At 43.7% G+C, this 19,900-nt stretch overlaps 1 protein-coding gene across 3 annotated transcripts; it reads right to left on the minus strand.

Annotated features, from left to right (window-relative positions):
* Positions 1-588: 588 nt before the first annotated feature.
* On the minus strand, positions 589-19,900 carry TMEM178A (transmembrane protein 178A). 3 transcript variants are annotated; one of them, XM_053383523.1, is made up of 4 exons: positions 19,413-19,900; positions 4,530-4,643; positions 3,570-3,707; positions 589-1,912 (listed from the first exon to the last, which is right to left on the minus strand). In XM_053383523.1, the coding sequence occupies exons 1-4, from the start codon at positions 19,834-19,836 to the stop codon at positions 1,671-1,673; spliced, it is 918 nt and encodes a 305-aa protein (XP_053239498.1). In that variant the 5' UTR covers positions 19,837-19,900; the 3' UTR covers positions 589-1,670. The 3 variants fall into 3 exon arrangements, with proteins under 3 accessions (XP_053239498.1, XP_053239499.1, XP_053239500.1); XM_053383524.1 differs by lacking the exon at positions 19,413-19,900 and adding an exon at positions 9,237-9,325; XM_053383525.1 differs by lacking the exon at positions 19,413-19,900 and adding an exon at positions 8,991-9,180.

Raw genomic sequence — 19,900 nt, forward strand, 5'->3', positions numbered from 1 at the left:
GAAAGGGGCATGGTGCCTTATTTTGTGTGCTGCAGTGCTGACGCGGTAAATCACAGGGGTGCAAAAATGTCTGCCTTTTTTGAGAGTAGACGTGTGGCTTATAAGCGCATCTCCTATGTCTTTAACAAAATCCGGACATGGCTATAGTCTGGCTGCTTTTGACCACAACATGGTAACTTCCATGCTTGACAGTGCATTATACATATCGCAAGCCAAGTGAGGGAGGAATTTAAGGTGACTTCCATCAGTGCAAGAATTTTGGAGTGTTAGATGGAACAATTCCTTCTTCTCTCCCCCCTCCTCCCCCAGCACTCTGCTCCTGATCACCCCTTGGAAGTGCCCTGAGAAGGAGAGGGTGAAGCTCTGTTGCACAGGGGTTCTGCTGATTTGGTTCACTGGACTCCTACCCCTTATGCTTGTATTAATTTTAATTGCTTTGGAAGAAATAGCTTTCTTTTTTTCCTCTTGTTTCAGAAGTAAACCAAAATAAACTTGACTGGAAAATTCCAGTATGCTTTTCAGAATGGTGTAAAATTCCAGGGATGTTATTTAGAAAAATGCAAAGTAGTATAGCCACATAACTGGAGACAGAGTTTTTAACTCGAGGTTGTATTTTTGTCTTAAACTTACATGACGGTTTAAGAAGGACCCATTTCCAAGTCACTCACTTGGAAATTTTTACAAACACTTTCAACAGAAGTTCTACCACAAAACTTTTTTTTTTAGACAAAGAGGCTGAGGTTGTACAACAGATGTTACTTCCAACAATATTAAATGTCATATAATTGTTTTTGTACAATTAAACTCGTTTATACATGGCATTTGGCTTCTTATGAAATACAAAATGTATTTCAGAGAGATACATTAAAAGCAGGAATCTAGCTACCGCAGAATAGTCAAATGAGTAGTTTAAAACTTTTTCTACTACAGGGACTGCTAGTGGCATTTTGGTTTACTGAAGAGGTCCCCCTCCCGCACTCTGGAAGTCATTCCCCTTCAGCTCCTTCCCTACATTACTGCTAAAACAAATTGCCCATCCACTCACAACATCAGAACTCTTCACAGTCTCTCACACAATACCATTCCGTAACCACTTAAGATACCTAAAGGAGAAGGTTTATTTCACTTAAAGTCTAAAATATTTTACAGTGCAATCTTATACGTGTCAACTCAGAAGTAAGTCCTACTGAGTTCAATTGGGCTTACCCCCAAGTAAGTGGGTATAGGATTACAACCTAAGACTGGGGAGGGTAATAGGGGAATAGAGTTGAGATTTGGGGAGTTGTGGGGTTTTTTGTTGTTGTTGGTTGTTAATTACCTTATGTACAAACCTCTGCTAAATAAAACAGCCCTACATTGTCAACGCAGGTTTCTTATCAGAGTGAGAACAGCCCTGTCTCGCTTGTGATGTGTGCATATACACTGTGCTAAATTGCAGTCATCAGTTCCACAAGAACTCAGTTGTCTGAACGTTTTATTTCAGCCACCCTGAAGGTAGAGAAGAAATCCTCTGTATTTCCTGGCTAGTAAGACACAATGTTTGGTATTTAAGGGACAGGGTTTTGTTTTCATTTGTGCTTGGAATTATGAATTTAGCTCCCTTATAAATCCTTGAAGACTACTCTTCACCTGTTGCCTTTCAAGGGGAGGGATTATCCCCTGATAAGCAGTCATACAGAAGAGTCTCTGGTAGACTTTAGATGGCTAATCTTTGTCCTGCTAATGAGTGGATAAGTGGTGCAAAGACATCCTGCTGCTACGATGAGTCCTAAGCTGCACCAAGCACAGAATATAGACCAGCTGTATCCATGTTCCACGTCATCAGGAAGACCATAGATAAATTTGGGTAAGCGGTTTAGGTCATAGGAGACACTTGCTGCATAAGTGCAGAGAGAAATAGTGCAAAAGATGCCTGCAAAGGAGACAAAATCACAGTGTCATGGTTACCAAATGTGCACAATCAGCAATTACTAACAGCTCAAAATAGCCCAGGATAAAATCATCAAGAGACATGCAAGGCAAATAAAAGATAGACAATTTTGAAACCAGAAGTCAACAGGCATTGTTTTCTTACAAGAGTAATGGTGAGCATGTTCCATGCACTTAGCCCGTCATCAGAATTTGAATAATTATTAAGCGCAATTATTAGGGTGACCAGATGAGCTGCAGGGGTGGAGGGAGATAAATATCAGGCCCAGCAGCTTAAAAAGTTTCTGCAGCCCTGCTCTGTAAAGAGACATGGGAAGAGTAGACAAAACAAACCCTTCTATGGTCTTTCCATTCTTTTGGCTTTCAGTAATTTGCAGCGCTAAGAAGCTTCCACCCCCTCAAAATGTCATTTTAGATTCTGCCTGAATAAGATTTTTTTTAAGTGGGAGGAGAGTGGGCAATGGATGAGAAATATTATGACTGTTTTTCTAGAAGGAAGTGCTGGGAGATTTTACTTTTTCCAGGTCTAACGCGTTAGCAAGCATCACAAGGTAAGCACAGCCTCCCATGTCATCTAGAAGCACTAGCAGTGTGTAAAAGAGGGTCATACATCCCACCCCACAACTTCCAGAGGTGTAGAGGCATTAGTGTCTAGCAGCATGAAAACAAATGGCTTAGGGTACCTTCAAGGCTTCACAGATTTACCATAAGTTTTTGTGGACTCTATGATTCACAAAAGCTTGCAGCGTAATAAATCTGTGAATTCTTTAAAGGCAAATTCATGGCTGTGTTCTATCTCCGCTGTCAGAAACAGTATGTCTTTGAGTTCCTGTGTTTGGGAATCACAAGTCCTGCTGCACTCAGATCCTAATGGTGGGCTTTCTATGGGCACCGGGTACCCGCTGTGAGAACAAGATGGGCCCTTGGTCTGATCCAGCAGGGCTCTTCCTACATTTTTAAGGCACCACAATCCTCTTTATTTTAGCTCTTCCACAGGAATTGTTCTTCCTGTTTAGGTCTGTTTACAGAATAAGTGACTCTGGTGTGTTCCTTTGGTCTTAGGTAACATGTGGAGGTTCAGCCCCCCCCCCCACCACCTTGAATTAGGAAAGCTTCATAAATACATAGTGGCGCGCGCACACACACACACACACACACGGCAACACCAAGGAGGGGGAATGTGAAACTTCAAACTGTTGCAGGGAATTTACTGGAAAATACAACTGCTCAACACACGTTTGTGGATGTATGATTGCTAAAGTGTGTTTGTGTAGAAAAATACACTTTTTTTTTACATTTAGTATTTTTAAAGGCAGTCTTTCTCTTTTCCAGTGCCCTGACCATTGTACCATTTGGTTAATTTCTCTACTTCCAGCATCTTTCTGTGGTTTCACCTCTCTCCCCCAGTGCTACAAATTTGTATGGAAACCACAAATTCTATTAAAGATCCCTAGTTTCCCTAGTAGAATTAAGATTATCAGATAAGGAAGAGGGAAGCAATCAAACCCATTTACATTTGCAGTGCTGACCTGCCCAAAATGTGAAAACTCATTGGCCAGATTATGTGGTACAACTCTTCCAACAGATGGGAGTAAAACCTGACACACATAAGGATATAGCAGGCAGAGCTGAAATAGTACCTGACATAAGGAAAAGGAGGCCGGCAACGTGCTGTGTGAGGCTTTCCTCCCAAAAGAAACTGACTGTAGTTACGATGCACCCACAGAGGAGAACAGCTGCTGCCATCCCAAGAAATCCTGCTGTGATTCTTCTTAGATCTGTTTCCAGAAGTGAGAGAGGACAAGGTTAAATATGCATCAGTAACACAATTTAAAATTCAGCCTTGGCAAACCGGGTTTCCTCCGTGTCTTGAACTCCAACTCCTCATCAGTCCCAGCCAGCAAAATTGATGGGAGCTGTAGCCCCAAACCTCTGGAGGGCGTCGAGTAGGCAAACACTGGTCTAATCATATGCACATGTTTCTGAGAACAAGCCCCTTGAACTCTGCTGGAATGGATTCTGAATACAAAAAAAATGCACTTTAAGATATCCGTACATACCCACTATCAACAAAAAGTGAGACACGTTTTTCTGCAGCATACCAAAGTGTTTTCGCTAAGCATAAAAAAATCACCCTTGATAAAACAGTTGCCTAGAAATGCATTGGGAACAATATCCATCTGTTCGGTGGTCTTTTCTCCCCTTTGAACTACAGGTCACCATTTGTGACGTACAAGTAGTTATCATTGATCTCTCTTTACCACTGTTGCCCTAAAAAGTATCAATCCATCCTGCCTGTCCCTTGTCTTCTCCCACCCCCTTTAAAAAAATAATAATACAATCAAAGTTAACGAAACTGTGCAGTGATGCACTTCTAGAAGTAAAGAGGTTATTTTCTTTGCCTAGGCTATTGGGCATGGATCAGAGGAGAAATTTCCTGAGGCCTTTTCAATCCTTTTCTGTCACTGCTGGGCTTGATAACAAAAGCTGACTGGTTTTGCAAGATGCTGCACAGTTTCCTGACCTGGACTGCCATTTGGGGGGGGATGTTATAATGGGTAAATAACAACATTTAGCATCATGAAAACCTAACTACTTACGTAACAGGTGCCATTCATCTTGTTGGATGGTCTTGGTTAAATTGAACGGGATGTTGCGTAAGCGTATTGGTGGAGTGAAGTGGTACTTGATTGCCGTACATCTCTGAGTGATACCTTTACAAAAGGGAAGGGCAGAAATGATTAACAAATTCTATTTAACGAGGATGAATAAGTGAAGCTCTTCAGCAGTGAGGAATCTGCTGTTAATAATATGCAAGCAAAGGGCAAGCCACTTGGAAGAACTGGGTTCAAAGGAGGCCAATTCCTCACCACACAAAAATCATTTTCCTTTCATTGGTGGAAGGGGAGGGTCTTGTGCAACAAAGAGGATCCTTTGTGGAAGGACTCAAGTCTTCAGAAGAGGCCAGTTAACATCTTTAATCAAAACAACTCTCTGTAGAAGAGGACAATTCTCTGCCTCTCTCATACTAGCATACTGATCCTTTCTGCAATGAAGCTGTACATTATATTTCCCTTGGGTGCAAGATTTTTCTTTCACGGTGTAGGGGGTGCCAGTCCAAATCAGATTTCTGGCATGGATAGTCATTACTTTTTGCTGACAGGATTCCCCTGCAGCCCTGGAAGCAGCTTACACAATACCCCTTGCTGTGGCCCATGTCAATTTTGACTTGGGGCTAGTGGCGTACCAAGCCGCTTGGGTGCCCAGGGTGGCACCTGTGCTCTGTGCCCAGGGCGAGCCACACACAGTGGGGGAGCCGGGGCAGGGCACGCTGCATGATGCTTCCAAGGGGTCTGCCCGCTGCCTCCCCCTCAGCTGTAGGGCGGCTGAACGGGAGGTGGCATGCAGACACAAGCCCCATGTTGCCATTTCGGGCAGCGCAAAGCTTGTATGTAGTCTACCTGCCACCTCTCCGTCAGCTGTAGGGCGGCTGAGGGGGAGGTGGTGAGCAGATGCAAGCCCCACACTACCGTTTCGGGCAGCACAGAGCCAGCAGGCACCCGAGCCACCTTGTCACTCGCAGGAGAGATGCATGGCTAGGACGTATTGCAGGCCCCACAGTAAGTGCCGCCCCCCACGGTACCCAGTGTGCCCCCCTAGCTACTCCTCTGCTTGGGGCAGAGAAGTGGGATCATTCTGGTCCCCTGATTATTTTGCAATACATCTAGACTCCCAGATACCCCTTATAGCATCCCGCTTTACAAACTGAGGAAATCATACAGTGAAATAGAACAGTGGTTCCCAGCCTCTTTGGTATGGTGGGCCCACAAGTCCGAATTCCCTTGGTATGATTAATTTTATTGCCACTTGAATTTTGGATGTTAGATCTTCAGCAGCTGTCGGTTTCATGCATCTTAACTGCAAGTTTGCCTATTTTCCTGCAGGCGCCCAAGCAAACATTTACTTAATGCCCATATTAAAATGGAATTTGCTGAAATATTTATAGTACTTACTAAGTTATTCACAGTTTTGTTTATGGGAATGTAAGAACACCATCTGATTGCAGGATATTGCGGCATAAGCTACAAAGATTTATTCGAAGAACATACGGTTTACACATGCAATGTTAGATAAAATGAACTATGAATATTTTAAATAGTTTTATTCATGATAGGTCCATTTTGGCAAGTATCAGTGTTAAGTGAAGCACCATTTTGGCAAGGGTCAGTGATAACAGGAGATAAGCTTGCATTTTGCCAACCAATGGGTCAGTGAAGGATTTAATGGTTGGCAGACATAATGTCAGATCTTTATTGAGACATAGGGTAAAAAATTATTTCTTATTTTGACTGAGCAAACTTCAAATCACCCTTGACTATTAACTAGCCCTGGAAGCAAATTTGGTCATACTTCTCCACAAGGTGCTCATACAGGGAGTTTGGAGCCTGCTGCACATCAGAAGCGAGCTGCAATAGTCACTCAAAACAACTTTATAAGTACTTTGTGGCCAACTCTTACCAGATCCACTACCTAATTAAACCAGAGCCTCATGCTGGGATGTTCTTGCAAACATGGGATTTGTTTGTTTCTTAAATTTATATATCCAAGGATAACAGTGCAGTTTACAGTATAAAAACACAAATATATATAACATAATGAATGAAACAAAAACCCACAAACATGCACAGCTTAAAAGGCCATAGGCCACAGATGGTTTAATTATCCAAAGGCCTGGGAGGAGAGGAATGTTTTTGCCTTGTGTCTTCATTGCAAATCTTTAGGTGCCAGGCAAGCCTCCCTCAAAGCATACCACAAATGGGGAGCCACCACAGAAAAGGCCCATTCTTGTGTTGCCGCCTTCCAGACCCCTCGTGAAGGCACACAAAGGGCCTCAGATTATTATTGCAAGGTCCAGATCTGTGACATGTATATTGTGCAACACAAGTCATTTAAGCTTCTTGCTACTTGCCGCATTGTTTCCAGCCCTATGCCCTTAAATTTTCAACCAGAGCTCTGCAACCATGAAAACTAAAAAGATCTATTGGCTCTGATTCAACTTACATTGCAGGCAACTATTGGCACTTCACAATCCCAGATGCAGATTCTCATCCTTAACTATTTTAAAAAATGCACCAAGCCTGTTCAGTAGGGCCCACATGAGGACTGTAACTCAGATGGAGATAGGCATGCTGATTAATGCATTATTATTCACTGTGCAAATGGAAGGCTGGTTTCTTCTCAGTGTAAAAGAACTCCCAAGATGGATTAGGACAATTGACTTCAACAAAAGAACTAAATTTATGTGTTCTATTTTCTCCCACTGAAAATCATGGGCTTGAAAATGCTTGCTTCTTGGCTAGACTATTTCCTTAGAATTTTAAAATATGAAATATGAGATTGTCAGGATTGTGTAGGGGTGAGGACAGCTAATGCAGGAAAACCACCTACAAGTCTCTCCTTGACTTGTAAGCATTCAGCCAAACCTGAATGGGAAGACTCTAGTGAAAAGGAGGAGGAGACTGGAAGTATGACAATAAAATGGAGATGGGAGGAAGAACGGCTTAAATCAATAGCGTCAATTTTGTCCCTCAAGAAAGCCCTGCAGGTTTTGTCACAACAACTCTAGGAAGGAGAGGGAAGAAAACGATCAGCCCATTCAGGACTTTTTGGGTGCTTCCAGGCAGTCACTATTTTGGGGTGGGATTCAGTTACTTACCAGAAAATGTGGGTTGTGCAATTGTAGTTATTTGGGATGCCCTGGGCAATAAACCCACTTACCCCAAAAGGGGGAACTTTCTGTGATAAGGGAGGTGATGGGGGAGATGCACAGGCAAGTGTGGGCTAACACTTGCTTTTGTGCCACATCATCTAACCTCATAAACAAATCAGAATGCATGCTTATTAAATAGCAAACATCATCTAATCTCCCTACAAACAAATCAAGATAAATGCTCAATAAACAGGTCATCTAGAAACCCCTTTTCCAAGTTTACTTAAGCACCCTCACACAAAGCCAGGAAGTGCAGCTAGATCACATAATTTCATTACCTATTTATTCTACTTTTAAATGTTAATTCTGACAATGCCCAAAATATAGAGCTGGGCCTTGGGGGGAGTTAGCTCTTGTTCATCAAGAACAGGCCTTATATGCTGAAAGCACCATGATTAATTCCCGGTTTTTCCAGTTAAAAGGAATTCAGGTAGACAGCTGTGGAAAGATCCTTGCCTGAAGACTTGGGAGAGCTGCTACCAGTCAGATGAGATGACAATATTCCATAAACAAGAAATAAAGAGTCAAGGACTGAAAAAATGTCAACACTATGCACTGAAAGCATTATTATAACACTTTAATGTCATGGCTCCCCCCCAAAGAATCCTGGGAACTGTAGTTTGATAATGGTGCTGAGATGAGACCCCTAGTTCCCTCACAGAGCTAATATATTCTGAGTGGCCAAACAATCAGTCCCTCTCCAGGGAACTCTGGGAATCATAGTTCTGTGAGGGGAATAGGGGTCTCCTAACAACTGTTATGGCTTCCACAAGAATCAACACAAATAGGCAGTTATAAGGTAGATGTTTAGATAGGCAAGGTGTATTGACTGACCTAAACTTGTTGGTAGGTTAAGAACTGACAACCCAATCTACAAAACATTCCCAAACTCTTCCCCAATAAAAATTAATGGACAATTCTCCCTCCAATAAATTTATCACCTGTTAACAAAGATCCAGAATCTTGCCAGAGTTCAGATTTGGTCTGTTAACTCACTCTCACCTGCCAAGAATTTTGAGCTTAAGCTGTGACATCATTCATGACAGCAAAATGTTATGTTTGCATTCAGCTCAAGCTATCTCCATGCCAACTGCATTGGACAGTAATAAGTCCCTGTTACTAGAGAGCCATCAATGCAAGACTCCAGCAAATTTTATTGTTGCTTTCATGCCCTATGCCTGATTTAAGAGCTGTGTGTGGCTGGCCTGAAAGCCTGTTTCCAGAAGTTTATAATATAATTGATCCAATATATCCAAAGTTATTTGATAACCTCTCTTGTGAATAAACTCACCTCCAATCCCCACTTCCTTTCATCCATTTATAGCATTTTAATAATTCAGAATACCTTAAAATCCTTTTGAAAAGTCCAGTATGTCTAGACTGCGTTCCAGGCTTCCTTGCCATTTCGCATGTAGAAGTTGTTGGCTCACCAAATAATGTTATTGGTGGGGCGGGGGGAGTGTCAAAAGGCCTCTTCATTCCCAAACACTTTTCCCCTATAATAAAATTGAATATAGCCCCAATATATATCCATCACCTGCCATGATGATCCATCTTGCCAGAGCTCAGATGTGGGTTGACTGTTAACTGCCTCTCACTCTGCCAAGACTTTTGAGCATAACTTGTTTATGACATCAGAATGTCCATATTTGCATTCTGCTCAGGCTATCTCCATGCCAACAGGGGTGGCCAGTAAACCTCTGCAACTAGAGACCCATCAGCCTGACTATCCAATATTTGTGGGTTATTGTTTATGCCTCCTTGCTGGCATCTGTCTGCCTCAAGAGACAATTGAAGAGTGCACCTTCCTTTTTATTAAACAGGAATAACTGGTCCCCCAAATCATTTTATTCAGTATGGGGGTTTGTTCAAGCAATCTCTTCAGTCTTGCTTGAAAAACATTCCAGGAAGGGTCTCAAAAAAGGACACTGAGTTTGGCAGTAACTGTCAGGGGTGGATAATTGGTCAGCCAGCTAGAACGAACCCCAAATCTGTGGCAGCACTGAGCCATGGGGGTAGCCAAGTACATGAGACCTAAAGCACAAGTCGCACTGAGATCTTAATTGGAGCCTGGGTTGCCAACTGAGTTTGAACTCTGAACTGGGGTGGGAGCAAGGAGCAAGAGTTCATTGGGAAGAGGCATCGCCTGTTAAGCCACTCTGGGAATTGTCGCTCTGTGAGCGGAGTATGGGGGTCTCCTAACAACTCCCATCACAGTTAATGAACAACAATTCCCAGGCTGCTTTGTGGGAAGCTATAACTATTTAAAGTGGTATGATATTTACTTTTGGTAAGGTGAAGATGTGGACGTAAGGGGTGGGGGGAGAGAAACTGACAAGAAGCTATTTGGGTATGTTTTTAGGAAAAGTTGTTACTTTTTTATCATTCCAATTCTTTAAAAGGCTGTGCTTAAGATTAGACATATTCTACTATAGAAATCTGAAGGGGAAAGTAATTAAAATCTCTTTAAAATTATTTTGAGCTTGAAATTATTCAATTATCAATATTCTTCTTTGGAGCAGGGGGCTGTGTGGAAAAAAATGTGGAAGCTGGAGAACAGTTTTCTTCAACCCTTCTATTTTCCCAGCTTTTCTTCTGGACTGGCAGATTTCTAACCCTGCCTGACAGTGCTTTCATCTGTGGACACACAACCTCCTGAAGGAACATGTGATGTACCTTGCTGCAGTGCATGGCACACACAGTTCCTCTGGGCTCTCCCAGAGGCCTTGTGGTGGCAGCACATATGCCTTCTAGAGTTGTTCCTGGTGCATGATATGGCAATGCCTCACCATAGCTGTATGGTGTTCTAAACACACACACAGCTACAACAATTACACCGCTCTCTCCACTTTGCAAGATGATGAGGATCTGGTTCATTTGCACGATGTGTACTTTCCGTTCCGCTATTGCACAGAAGCATGTCCTTCAGACCAATTTTTGCATAAATGCTGAAAGCTCTCTGCGAAGTCTGCTGGAGCAAAGTGCTCAGTAACTAACTGGCACATCTGGGCTGTTACCAACTAAGAAACTGGAACAAGCAGATTTGCATCCAAGGGATAAAACCTTGCAATTCTTTGTTACATGCCAACTGTGGCATAACTCCCTTGCATGGAAAGAAAGAGCCCATTGAGTCAGGGAGGTGAAAGGTTAAATTATGCTGGAACGTCTCAAAAAGACAAGCAAGCAAGCCTGAGGTTCTGGACTAAATATGGAGCAAAAAGAGCTGTAGAGACTAAGGGTGAGGTGAAGAAGCTGAAGATGTTTCAGCTGTGCTTGTAAAACTAAGTAAGAGCAAGGGAAGAAATATTGATTGCAGAATTAAAAGAAAGGCATCACAAACACTTTTGATAGCTTCAGATCTTATGTTTAGTTTGTGGTACCTAAATTTAGTGTTTTTTATGCATTTTACTGGACACTTTAATAGAAGCTTTTTAATACAACTTTGTTGTTGGAGAACTGCATCACAAAATATTGAGTAGTACAGATTTTGAAGGATAGCTTTGTTTCCCTGATCCCTAGCTAAAAGTCAAAGGGGAATCGTTCACTTTCCGTCTGAGTTCATTGCTACAAGTATGAACATCAACAACAAAAAATCCTTTGAATACATTAGTAGCAGTCCATTGAACCTAGAAGTGGCAATGCACTAATTTATCTTCATTAGAACCAGCCAAGGGCCTGTCATGGCTGACGATTAGTTACCAAATATAGCAACACAAGTTGGCTACTAGTGCCTGGGATGCATATCTCCATTGTCCAGCAGAAAGACTAAGCCTGAAGAAATGCTGATTTCCATCAAGTAACATTCTGGGCATTCCTTGCTGTGAAGAGTAATTGCTACAACATGTGCGATACTGTATTTGGGGTATTATCAGAGGCATGGAAGGATCATTAGTAGGAGAAGCCCAAGAAACCCTAGCATCTATTGCAAAGAAGGTATTTTCTTCTGCTGTACGGTGTAGCTAGATATAAATATTAAATGTTCTCCCTAGAGAAACAAGCAGTGAAATGTCATAATGATTCTGCCGATTATGATCATGAAAGCACTTAAAGCAATATCTATTTTTACACTTTGCTACTAATAGGGAAGTACATCCCTTGACTGAGGCTGACAAAAATTCCACCATTTCTGTTTGCACAGCACAATTAACACAATTTATAACACAATTCTCAAGACAATCTAGTGAATGCATGTTTGCATTTTCAGAGCAACTGCACTGAAACATTTCATTAAGAAGATTGTTGTCTTGTGCCTCAGCTGCTATAACATGCCACATGTCATAGTAAAAGAAAGCCTGCAACCATCATGATTTTCTTTTTAAACCCATTTTGAAATCTCAGTGATACCTACAAGCTCATTGCCTAGTTTTATTACTGAATTTTTAAAAATTAGCATTACGGTTGAAGGCTATTTCTTAGCATGATGTGAGAAGAACAATGGAAGAGGAAAAGTTGAACCCAAATGGAACCACCAAATATCAGTCTCAAACTCTGATCTGGCCTTTATGCTCCTGGGCCACATTGCCACCTATAACACCCTTGAGTTGAACTATCAGCAGGGATCCCAGGAGAGCTCACTCCCTCCCTCACCATTTAGGAATTACAGAGTGTATAGTTAAAACTATGGAATTCACTCCCACTATGGCCACCAACTTGGAGAGGTTGGATGGCCATCTGTCAGAGATGCTCTAGCTGCGATTCCAGCATTGCAGGGGGTTGGACTAGATGGCCCTTGGTTTCCCTTCCAACTCTACAATTCCATGATTCTATGAGGAATAGATGAATTCATGGAGGTAAAAGCTATCAGGGTTTACTAGCCACAATGGCTATGCTCTGACTCCACAGAGGCTTTATGTGTTTGAACTGCAGTTTCTGGAAATCACAGGAGAGAGTGCTCTTGCACTTGGGTCCTGCTTGCAAATTTCCCACAGGCATCTGGTTGGCCACTGTGAGAACAGGATGCTGGACTAGATGGGACATTGGCCCGATCCAGCAGGCTCTTCTTGTGTTCTTTCTGTAAGACTGTGTTGCACATTGCTTGGCAGGGTAAAGTATTTTACATTCTTTATGTATTTATACACCAGCCTTCCCCAAAGTGGAGCTCTCCAGAGGTTTTGGACTTGGTCACGTCAAGAGATTTTCCCACCACACCCCACACTTCCCTCCTGGCACCCCCTCTCCCAATTATTCTTCTCCTCCCTTCTTGTCCCCCCCCCCATTTGCTGGCAGTTTTATTTGCCGTCCCCTCTAACTCCTTCCTGCCTTGCTCTGGGGATTGGATAGACAGTGTCCTTCCTCAGAGTGAGATATTCTAGGCATTGCCACCACTACAGCTAAGATGTTAATTTAAACTCGGGGGAGGGGAGCTATTTTAAACAGGCTTTCTAGGTGTCCCAGCAAATCACAGGGAAAGTAATCATTCTGCACATTTCTTTTAACTTTGGCGTGGCAGTTGTAGGGGAAGGGGAGAAGGGGGCAATACAAACATGTGAATTGGAGACCCTGGGGTCTCCAATTGCTGATGCCTAGGCTAAAGCATTGAGCTGGATGCAGGGAATACTGATTTCAAACAGTAGTCAGCTGTGAAGTTTAATGGGTAGCTGCGAGTAAGCTCCTTAAATGAAACTGCATTAAACATGCCCCCGCCTTTTTCACTCTTTTCAAAAAGTAATTGTGCTGTTGATAGAATTATCTTGCCCTTTTCTCACTCACCTAGTGAGCTAGCAGTGCAGCCCACAACCTTAACTACTTAACCACCTTGTAAACTTCCATTTCCCAAACTTGACTGTCTTAGAGGGACCTCATTTGCACTTGTAAGCAAAATGCCACACTCCAGAGTGGACAACCAGATGATGACATTAATGCCTACTGACTAGGCTTTCTATTTGTTCCCAGAGGGGGAAAGAGAGCAGTATTAATGGGGGTATGTGCATCTCTTTCAATATTGAAAACAGGAGTAATAGTGGTTATATTTGGCAATCACTCATAGCAGAGTAAGATTGTCTTCCATGAAGAATAGTGGTTATACTAGACAACAAAGTATATACAAAGTAGCAAAAAAGGGAAGCCTTAGAACCTCAGTATAGGATATCAGAACAGTTAGGATATAGGATATCAGAACAGTTGTCCAGCTAGTGCAATGAAACTTCCTTTTCTTTTAGTTTTGTTAATTCAAAAATAAGAGTACAACAACAGAACATTGGAGTCAGAAGATACAGCAACCCAGAATGGCATTCAACTAAGTTTTACTCAGAACACACCCACTGAAATTAAAGGATAACTTTGATATAGAGGCTTTGATTACCAAGTAGGTCTTGAACTAGCCCACAGAGGGGGCAAACAAAAGTCTGATAGGGAGAAAAGGTATTTGGGCTCACAAGCTGTTTTGCTGCTCCATTCCTCACTCCCCTTGCCATGCAAGTGAAGGTCCAAACCAGGCACCACAAGGTTCTCTGCATGCAAGATTTCCCTTTTGCTTAGATCAGGGATGGGGAACCTTTGGTCCTTCAGATGTTGCTGGAACAAACAGAAATATCCATCATCCCAGACCACTCCATGCTAACTCTGACTGATAGGAGTTGTACTCCCACAGCCTAGATACGGAGCCCAATTCTCTTAGTGGATTTGATATCTAGGGACAAAGGAGATCCCATGTTGAAATAAACAGGATTACTCAATTGTAGTGCCCAGCTCTATGCATGCTGAGAAGAGCGGAAGAAGTACATAAGCTTGAAACCTCCTCTTGATCTCACAGTGCACTAAAGCTAATTCAGAATATACCACAGCAAAGCTGTTGGAGTGAGTACCCAATCAACACTACTGCACTGGCTGCCAATATGCTACCAGGCCAAGTTTATGGTCTTGAACAACCAGGTTACCTCTTGGAATGCCTTGCTTTGTATACCACTGTCCAGGAACTTTGATGTTCAGGAGAGATTGATAGTGACATATGCTCTCGAGGTTTGTCTTAGTTATCTGGGACTAAGTGTGGTGTCACCTGCCCTTTAGAGTTTGGAGTGTGCCTCAATAAACATCAGGCAGGCATCTACAGTACTAAAACTCATCATAAAACTCCCATCTTTTCACCCATGCTTCCCCTGAGGGGTAATCCATCTATGCTGATGTATTAATTTGATCTTCTGATTTGTGATGTATTTTGTACTTGTTTTATGAATGGAATTCTAATGTTCATTTTATGCTATTAATTGTCATGATGTTTTCTTAACATTGGTAGTACATATTTTTGGTTTTTTGCAAATAAATAAGTAAAAATAAGCAACCCCCATAATCAGAATTTACTATCATTTAATTGTTTAGCTAATAAGATATCCAAGTGCTGTAAGATTTCTCATCTCAGAACGGTTGGTTACAGCCAGGATTGTTTTTGCCAGGCACTGGAAGGCTGAAAACTATACCATCAATGACAGAATATCTGACAAAAGCTTTGGAGAGTACGGAAATGGACAAACTGACTGATATTTCAAGGAGAAAAATGGTGCTGATGGTACTTTATATCAGTATCATTGATGGATCAGTGGGCACCATTTATTATTTACTGGAATAAACACTGTAACTATGTATATCAAAAGAAACTTGCTTTTCCAAGAGGCTCAGTACAAAAATACAAATTATTTTGTCAAAAATAAATAAAAGAAAAATATACTCTTTTTTTCAGATGGCTTTTCTTTATGTTGCTGACTCTGCTCCGGGAGGAGTATAAATTTCCTGGGTCAACTTGACCCTTGTATCTCAATTGTATGCTTGATGTTTTCCTGACAGCAAGTCATTTTTGCTTTATTTTAGCATTTGAGCCAGCTTTTAGTCACCGCTGGGCTAGCAACAATGTCTCAGCCAATTCAAGGAATTGTGCTATGAAGTATCAGCCCCGGAGTTTGGCTCCATTCTGCTTTCCTTCCCTGTATGCAGAAACTTTGGAGTAGGCTATGCCATTTTCCTGGCAGATCTACTGCACGTAAGTGATTCTCCACAGCTGTAGGCATAATACCACTTTGTGGCTAGCTCCTGATCCAAAATGCTGTTGCACACTAGTGGTGCATTCTGGAACGAAGGACTTCTTTATACCGTATACACAGTTAAATCGTGGGATTTTCTACCACGAGACACTATGATCGCCACCAACTAGGCCACGCTCACACCATACATTTAAAGTGCTATTATATCACTTTAAGCAGTCATGGCTTCCCTTGAAGAATTCTGGGAACTGTAGTCTGTAAAGAGTGCTGAGAGTTGTTAGGAGACCCCTATTCCCGTACAGAGCTCATATTCCAGAGTTCCCGGAGAAGAGGGATTGACTGTTAAACTACTATGATAATTGTATCTCTATAGGAAGCTGCCCTATATCAAGTCAGACCACTGACCCAGCTAGCTAAGTATTATCTACACTAACTGCCAAGGGTTCTCCAGAGTTTCAGGCATGTGGGGGGGGGGGATCTTTTTCCTATCCCTACTTTGAGATGCCAGAGACTGAATCTGGGAATTTCTGCATGCACAGCAGATGCTCTGCCTCTGAGCTAAAGGTCTTCCTCTTGCTACTACTCCTACCAATTTCACTCTGATTCTTTGTCCTTTTCAAAAGAATGTTGCAGTCCCTGTCATGTAAAGTATACTGTGTCAAGAATCATAGAATTGTAGAGCTGGGAAAGACCATGAGGGTCATCTAGTCCAACCCCCCTGCAGCACAGGAATCTTTTGCCCAATGTGGGGCTCAAACCCACAACCCTGAGGTCAAGAGTCATGTGTTCTACCAACTGAGCTATCCCAGAACATAACATCTTCTTTTGTGCCTTTACGTTTCTTTCTCTCTCTATAGTATTGGGGGGAGGGGGGTTTGACCCTCCAGAAGTCATTGTACTCCATCCAGCTCCCATCAGTTCCAGACAGCATGGCCAATGTTTGGTTGTTATGGAAGTTGTAGTCTAGCAACATGCTGAGTTTTCCCTTCCTTAAAATGCTTAGACACATGCAGGGAAAAAAGCACAACAGGAAGTGGGTTTGGAAAGAAGAAGCCAGAGGAGAGTGTGCTTGACCCCTTCCCTGTCCACCTCTTATCTACCTTTAACTAGCACAGCCCTCCCCGCACAAGCTACTTTACTCCCCAAGTGGTTCCAAACATGGGTTTGCATGAAACAGGTCATTCCTAAGAGGGAATGTGCTGCAAGATATACTAATTAGAAACAGTACTACAGTATATCCATCAAGTACAGTCTGAAATTGGCAGTTTTGCAAAATTCAAACTTAATAAAGGCAGAGCAGAGCATGCCACATACTAAATCAGCATTTGCCAACCTGATGCCTCCCCAACCAAACATTTTGGACTACAACTCCCTTCAGACCAAATCAGCAGACTGGGGCTCACAGGCATCGTTGCCCAAAACAAGTGGTCACTAGGTTGGTAAAGGCTCTACTAACAAATAAATGCAGCATGAAAACAGCACTTTCAAACAAATAAATATAGCAGGGGTGGTGAACTTCAGCCCCAGGGGCAAAAGCAGTCCTCCTGTCATCTCTATGTGGCCCTTAGGACTCTCTCCAGACCACAGCCCCTTCTCAGCCATGCCCCCTCCTCACCAGTTCTACTTTGCATATTCATTGAGCATTTTTGCCCGACTGGAATGTGTCCTTGAGCTCTGTTAATGCCTCTTGCTTGCCTGTGTGAATACATGTAAAACTAGCCAGTTGTATCAAGTCATTGCTCCACCCACTTTTGCTTATGGCCCCACCCAGCACCAATGGCATGTGGCACCCAGAAGGTTCCCATAAGGAGATGTGTTTCTTGGTCTTCAAAGGGTTCCCCTCCCCTGCAGTGTAGTGACAGAAAGATGTAAGCTGATTCTCAAACTAACGTGACACTGGAACGTTCCACTTTCCACTTTTGGAGCGCTAACTCACCAATATTTAAGATTTACACAGATCAGAACATCCCTCTCTTGCTCACATGGGCTTGTCATTTGGGGAGGAGGACAAAAGGCGGCTGGGAACAGCAAAACCTACAGCAGCAGAGAAGAGGATAAGGAGGGATTATATTTCGGGCTTAAGCATAATTTGAAGGTGGGCAGTGAAGACAGTGAAGAAGAAATCACAGAGTGATTGTGCTGGTAAAACTAACATTTTGGCCACATTTAAATACTCTGCTCTCCCCCTCCCCTTTTTTTGACTGTTGTTGATAATAATTTACATCCAAAAATAGAAGCTCATAAAACTGGGGGTTGGGGTTGGGGGTGCAACCTTTTGCAACCCAACACTATTAGGTGTCCAGTAGCTGGGTGAATCACATAATGGGTCTGCTAAACACCTAACAGAAAGCAGATTTAAGTTTTGCCTCCTGGAGGAATGAGTACAAAAAGGTCAAAATGCTAGTTTCTTGGGCTAAGAGGCCTATCTAATACCTCAACAGAAAGGTGGTCTGTGGTTTCTGTGTGCTTGGTGGGGAAGTGAATGTTGCTTCTGCATGCCAGGACACAGTATCCATTTATTGTGAAGGGAAGGTCACAGTGCCTTTGTATTAAAGAGGAGAGTGCAGTGGCTGAAGAGCCTTTTCAGGAAGAAAAGGGGATTCACAGGGAGTGAGAAAGAACCTGCACGGTGTGTAGAGATGCAATAAGATGAATGGTACCACTGGATGGCTGCTTGCATTTTGTGGGGAAAAGACACACACTGCTACTATACATGTGTTAAAGGCTTGATCTGTGTTGTTTTTTTTGACATAACGACAGAGAATGGGGCATGGAGACATAATAACTTGGAGTCATGATATGGCAAATGGGGGCTTCACAAGGCATTATCAATGGTTCTGTGCTGAGGAACACATTCACATGTGTGAATAATAAGGAGGAACAGGGTCTGGAGTGCTAAAGTGCATAGTGCCACTATCCTGGCACACAGGGAGATCGATGGAGAAGCACATTACAGATTAACCATGTGCTGTGGTTGTGTGGTCCATGCATTCCATTAACTGAGAAATGATGGAAGGATCATGGCTACTTAAGGAAATGTACTCTCCAAGTCCACAGTCACTCGGCCATGCATTCCATCACCGATGCACACCACTGGTTCCTAATGAATTGAGCGGTTCTCCTGATGTCCTTCCTGCTATGCGCTCCACAGGAGAAAGAGGAGGAAGGGTAGGAAGCAAGAATATGCAAGGGAGTTACAGGACAGCATCGTGTGAGGAAGGTGCAGCGGAGAGAATAAAGCCAATAACCAGAAGTGAGGAGCGCAAGGAATGACAGAAGACAATGCTGAAGTGGAAGAGGAAGACTGGGTCTGGGCAATAACAAAGAGGCAATGCAGTATTAAGCGATGTTGTGCACCCAATAAGTGACTTTGCCTAGAGATGTTACTAGGGCTGTGTGCAAAACCAAGTGTCGGTGCGTACGCTCAGGAACACGCTTGGTTCCTCCAAACTGGGGGAGCGAAGGGGTGCCCAAAATCAGCGGCAAGGAGAGGATATTGGTGTATTAACTCTGCACGGAGGTCTTATAAAGGGTGCAGGGATGATGTTTCGGGGATGACAGGGCGAAAGGACGGCTTTGGCTCGGGGGACAAAGAAGGTGTGTGCCAGAGGCAAGGGAACCCAGTGAAGAAATGATAAGGGGGTCGTGCATGGTGATCCTGTGATGGGGGGCACTCCATCAGCAGGCGAGGAAGGGGAAAGTGGGGAGGGCGCGAGCTGGGGGGACCCGCCTGGCCGCCTTACCTCTCTCCACCAAGCTGTCGAGGTCCCTGTCGACGCCCAGGAAGTAGCATCTCCTCCAGAGGCCGGCGTAAGTGGCGAAGAGCGGGCGGCCGCAGGGCGACTGCAGCACCCCGAGCCCCACCAGGGCCCTCCAGTTCTCCAGCGGCGGGAAGTCGCCGGTGGGCGCGGGAGCCGGAGCTGCGCCTCCTCGAGGGAGCCGCCGCTTGGCGCCTCGCAAGGGCAAGTGCGGCAGCGGCAGGAGGCGGCGTCGCTGCTCGGGCGAGTGGGCGCTGCCGGCGCGGCTCTCGCAGCTCTCCCGGTGGCGACGGGGGTCGGTCTCGTACCAGTGGTCGCTGAAGATGGCCGTGACGAGCAGCGCCAAGGAGCACAGGCTGAGGCACAGGCTGAGCGCGCCCACCAGCCCTCGCCCCCGGCCGCCCCTCATGGCTCGCCCCCTTCAGAGGACGCCCCGCCTGGCGTCAGAGCCCCCGCACATCGCGGCGGCGGCG

Source organism: Podarcis raffonei, chromosome 3 (assembly GCF_027172205.1).
Source record: "Podarcis raffonei isolate rPodRaf1 chromosome 3, rPodRaf1.pri, whole genome shotgun sequence".
NCBI lineage: Eukaryota > Metazoa > Chordata > Lepidosauria > Squamata > Lacertidae > Podarcis > Podarcis raffonei.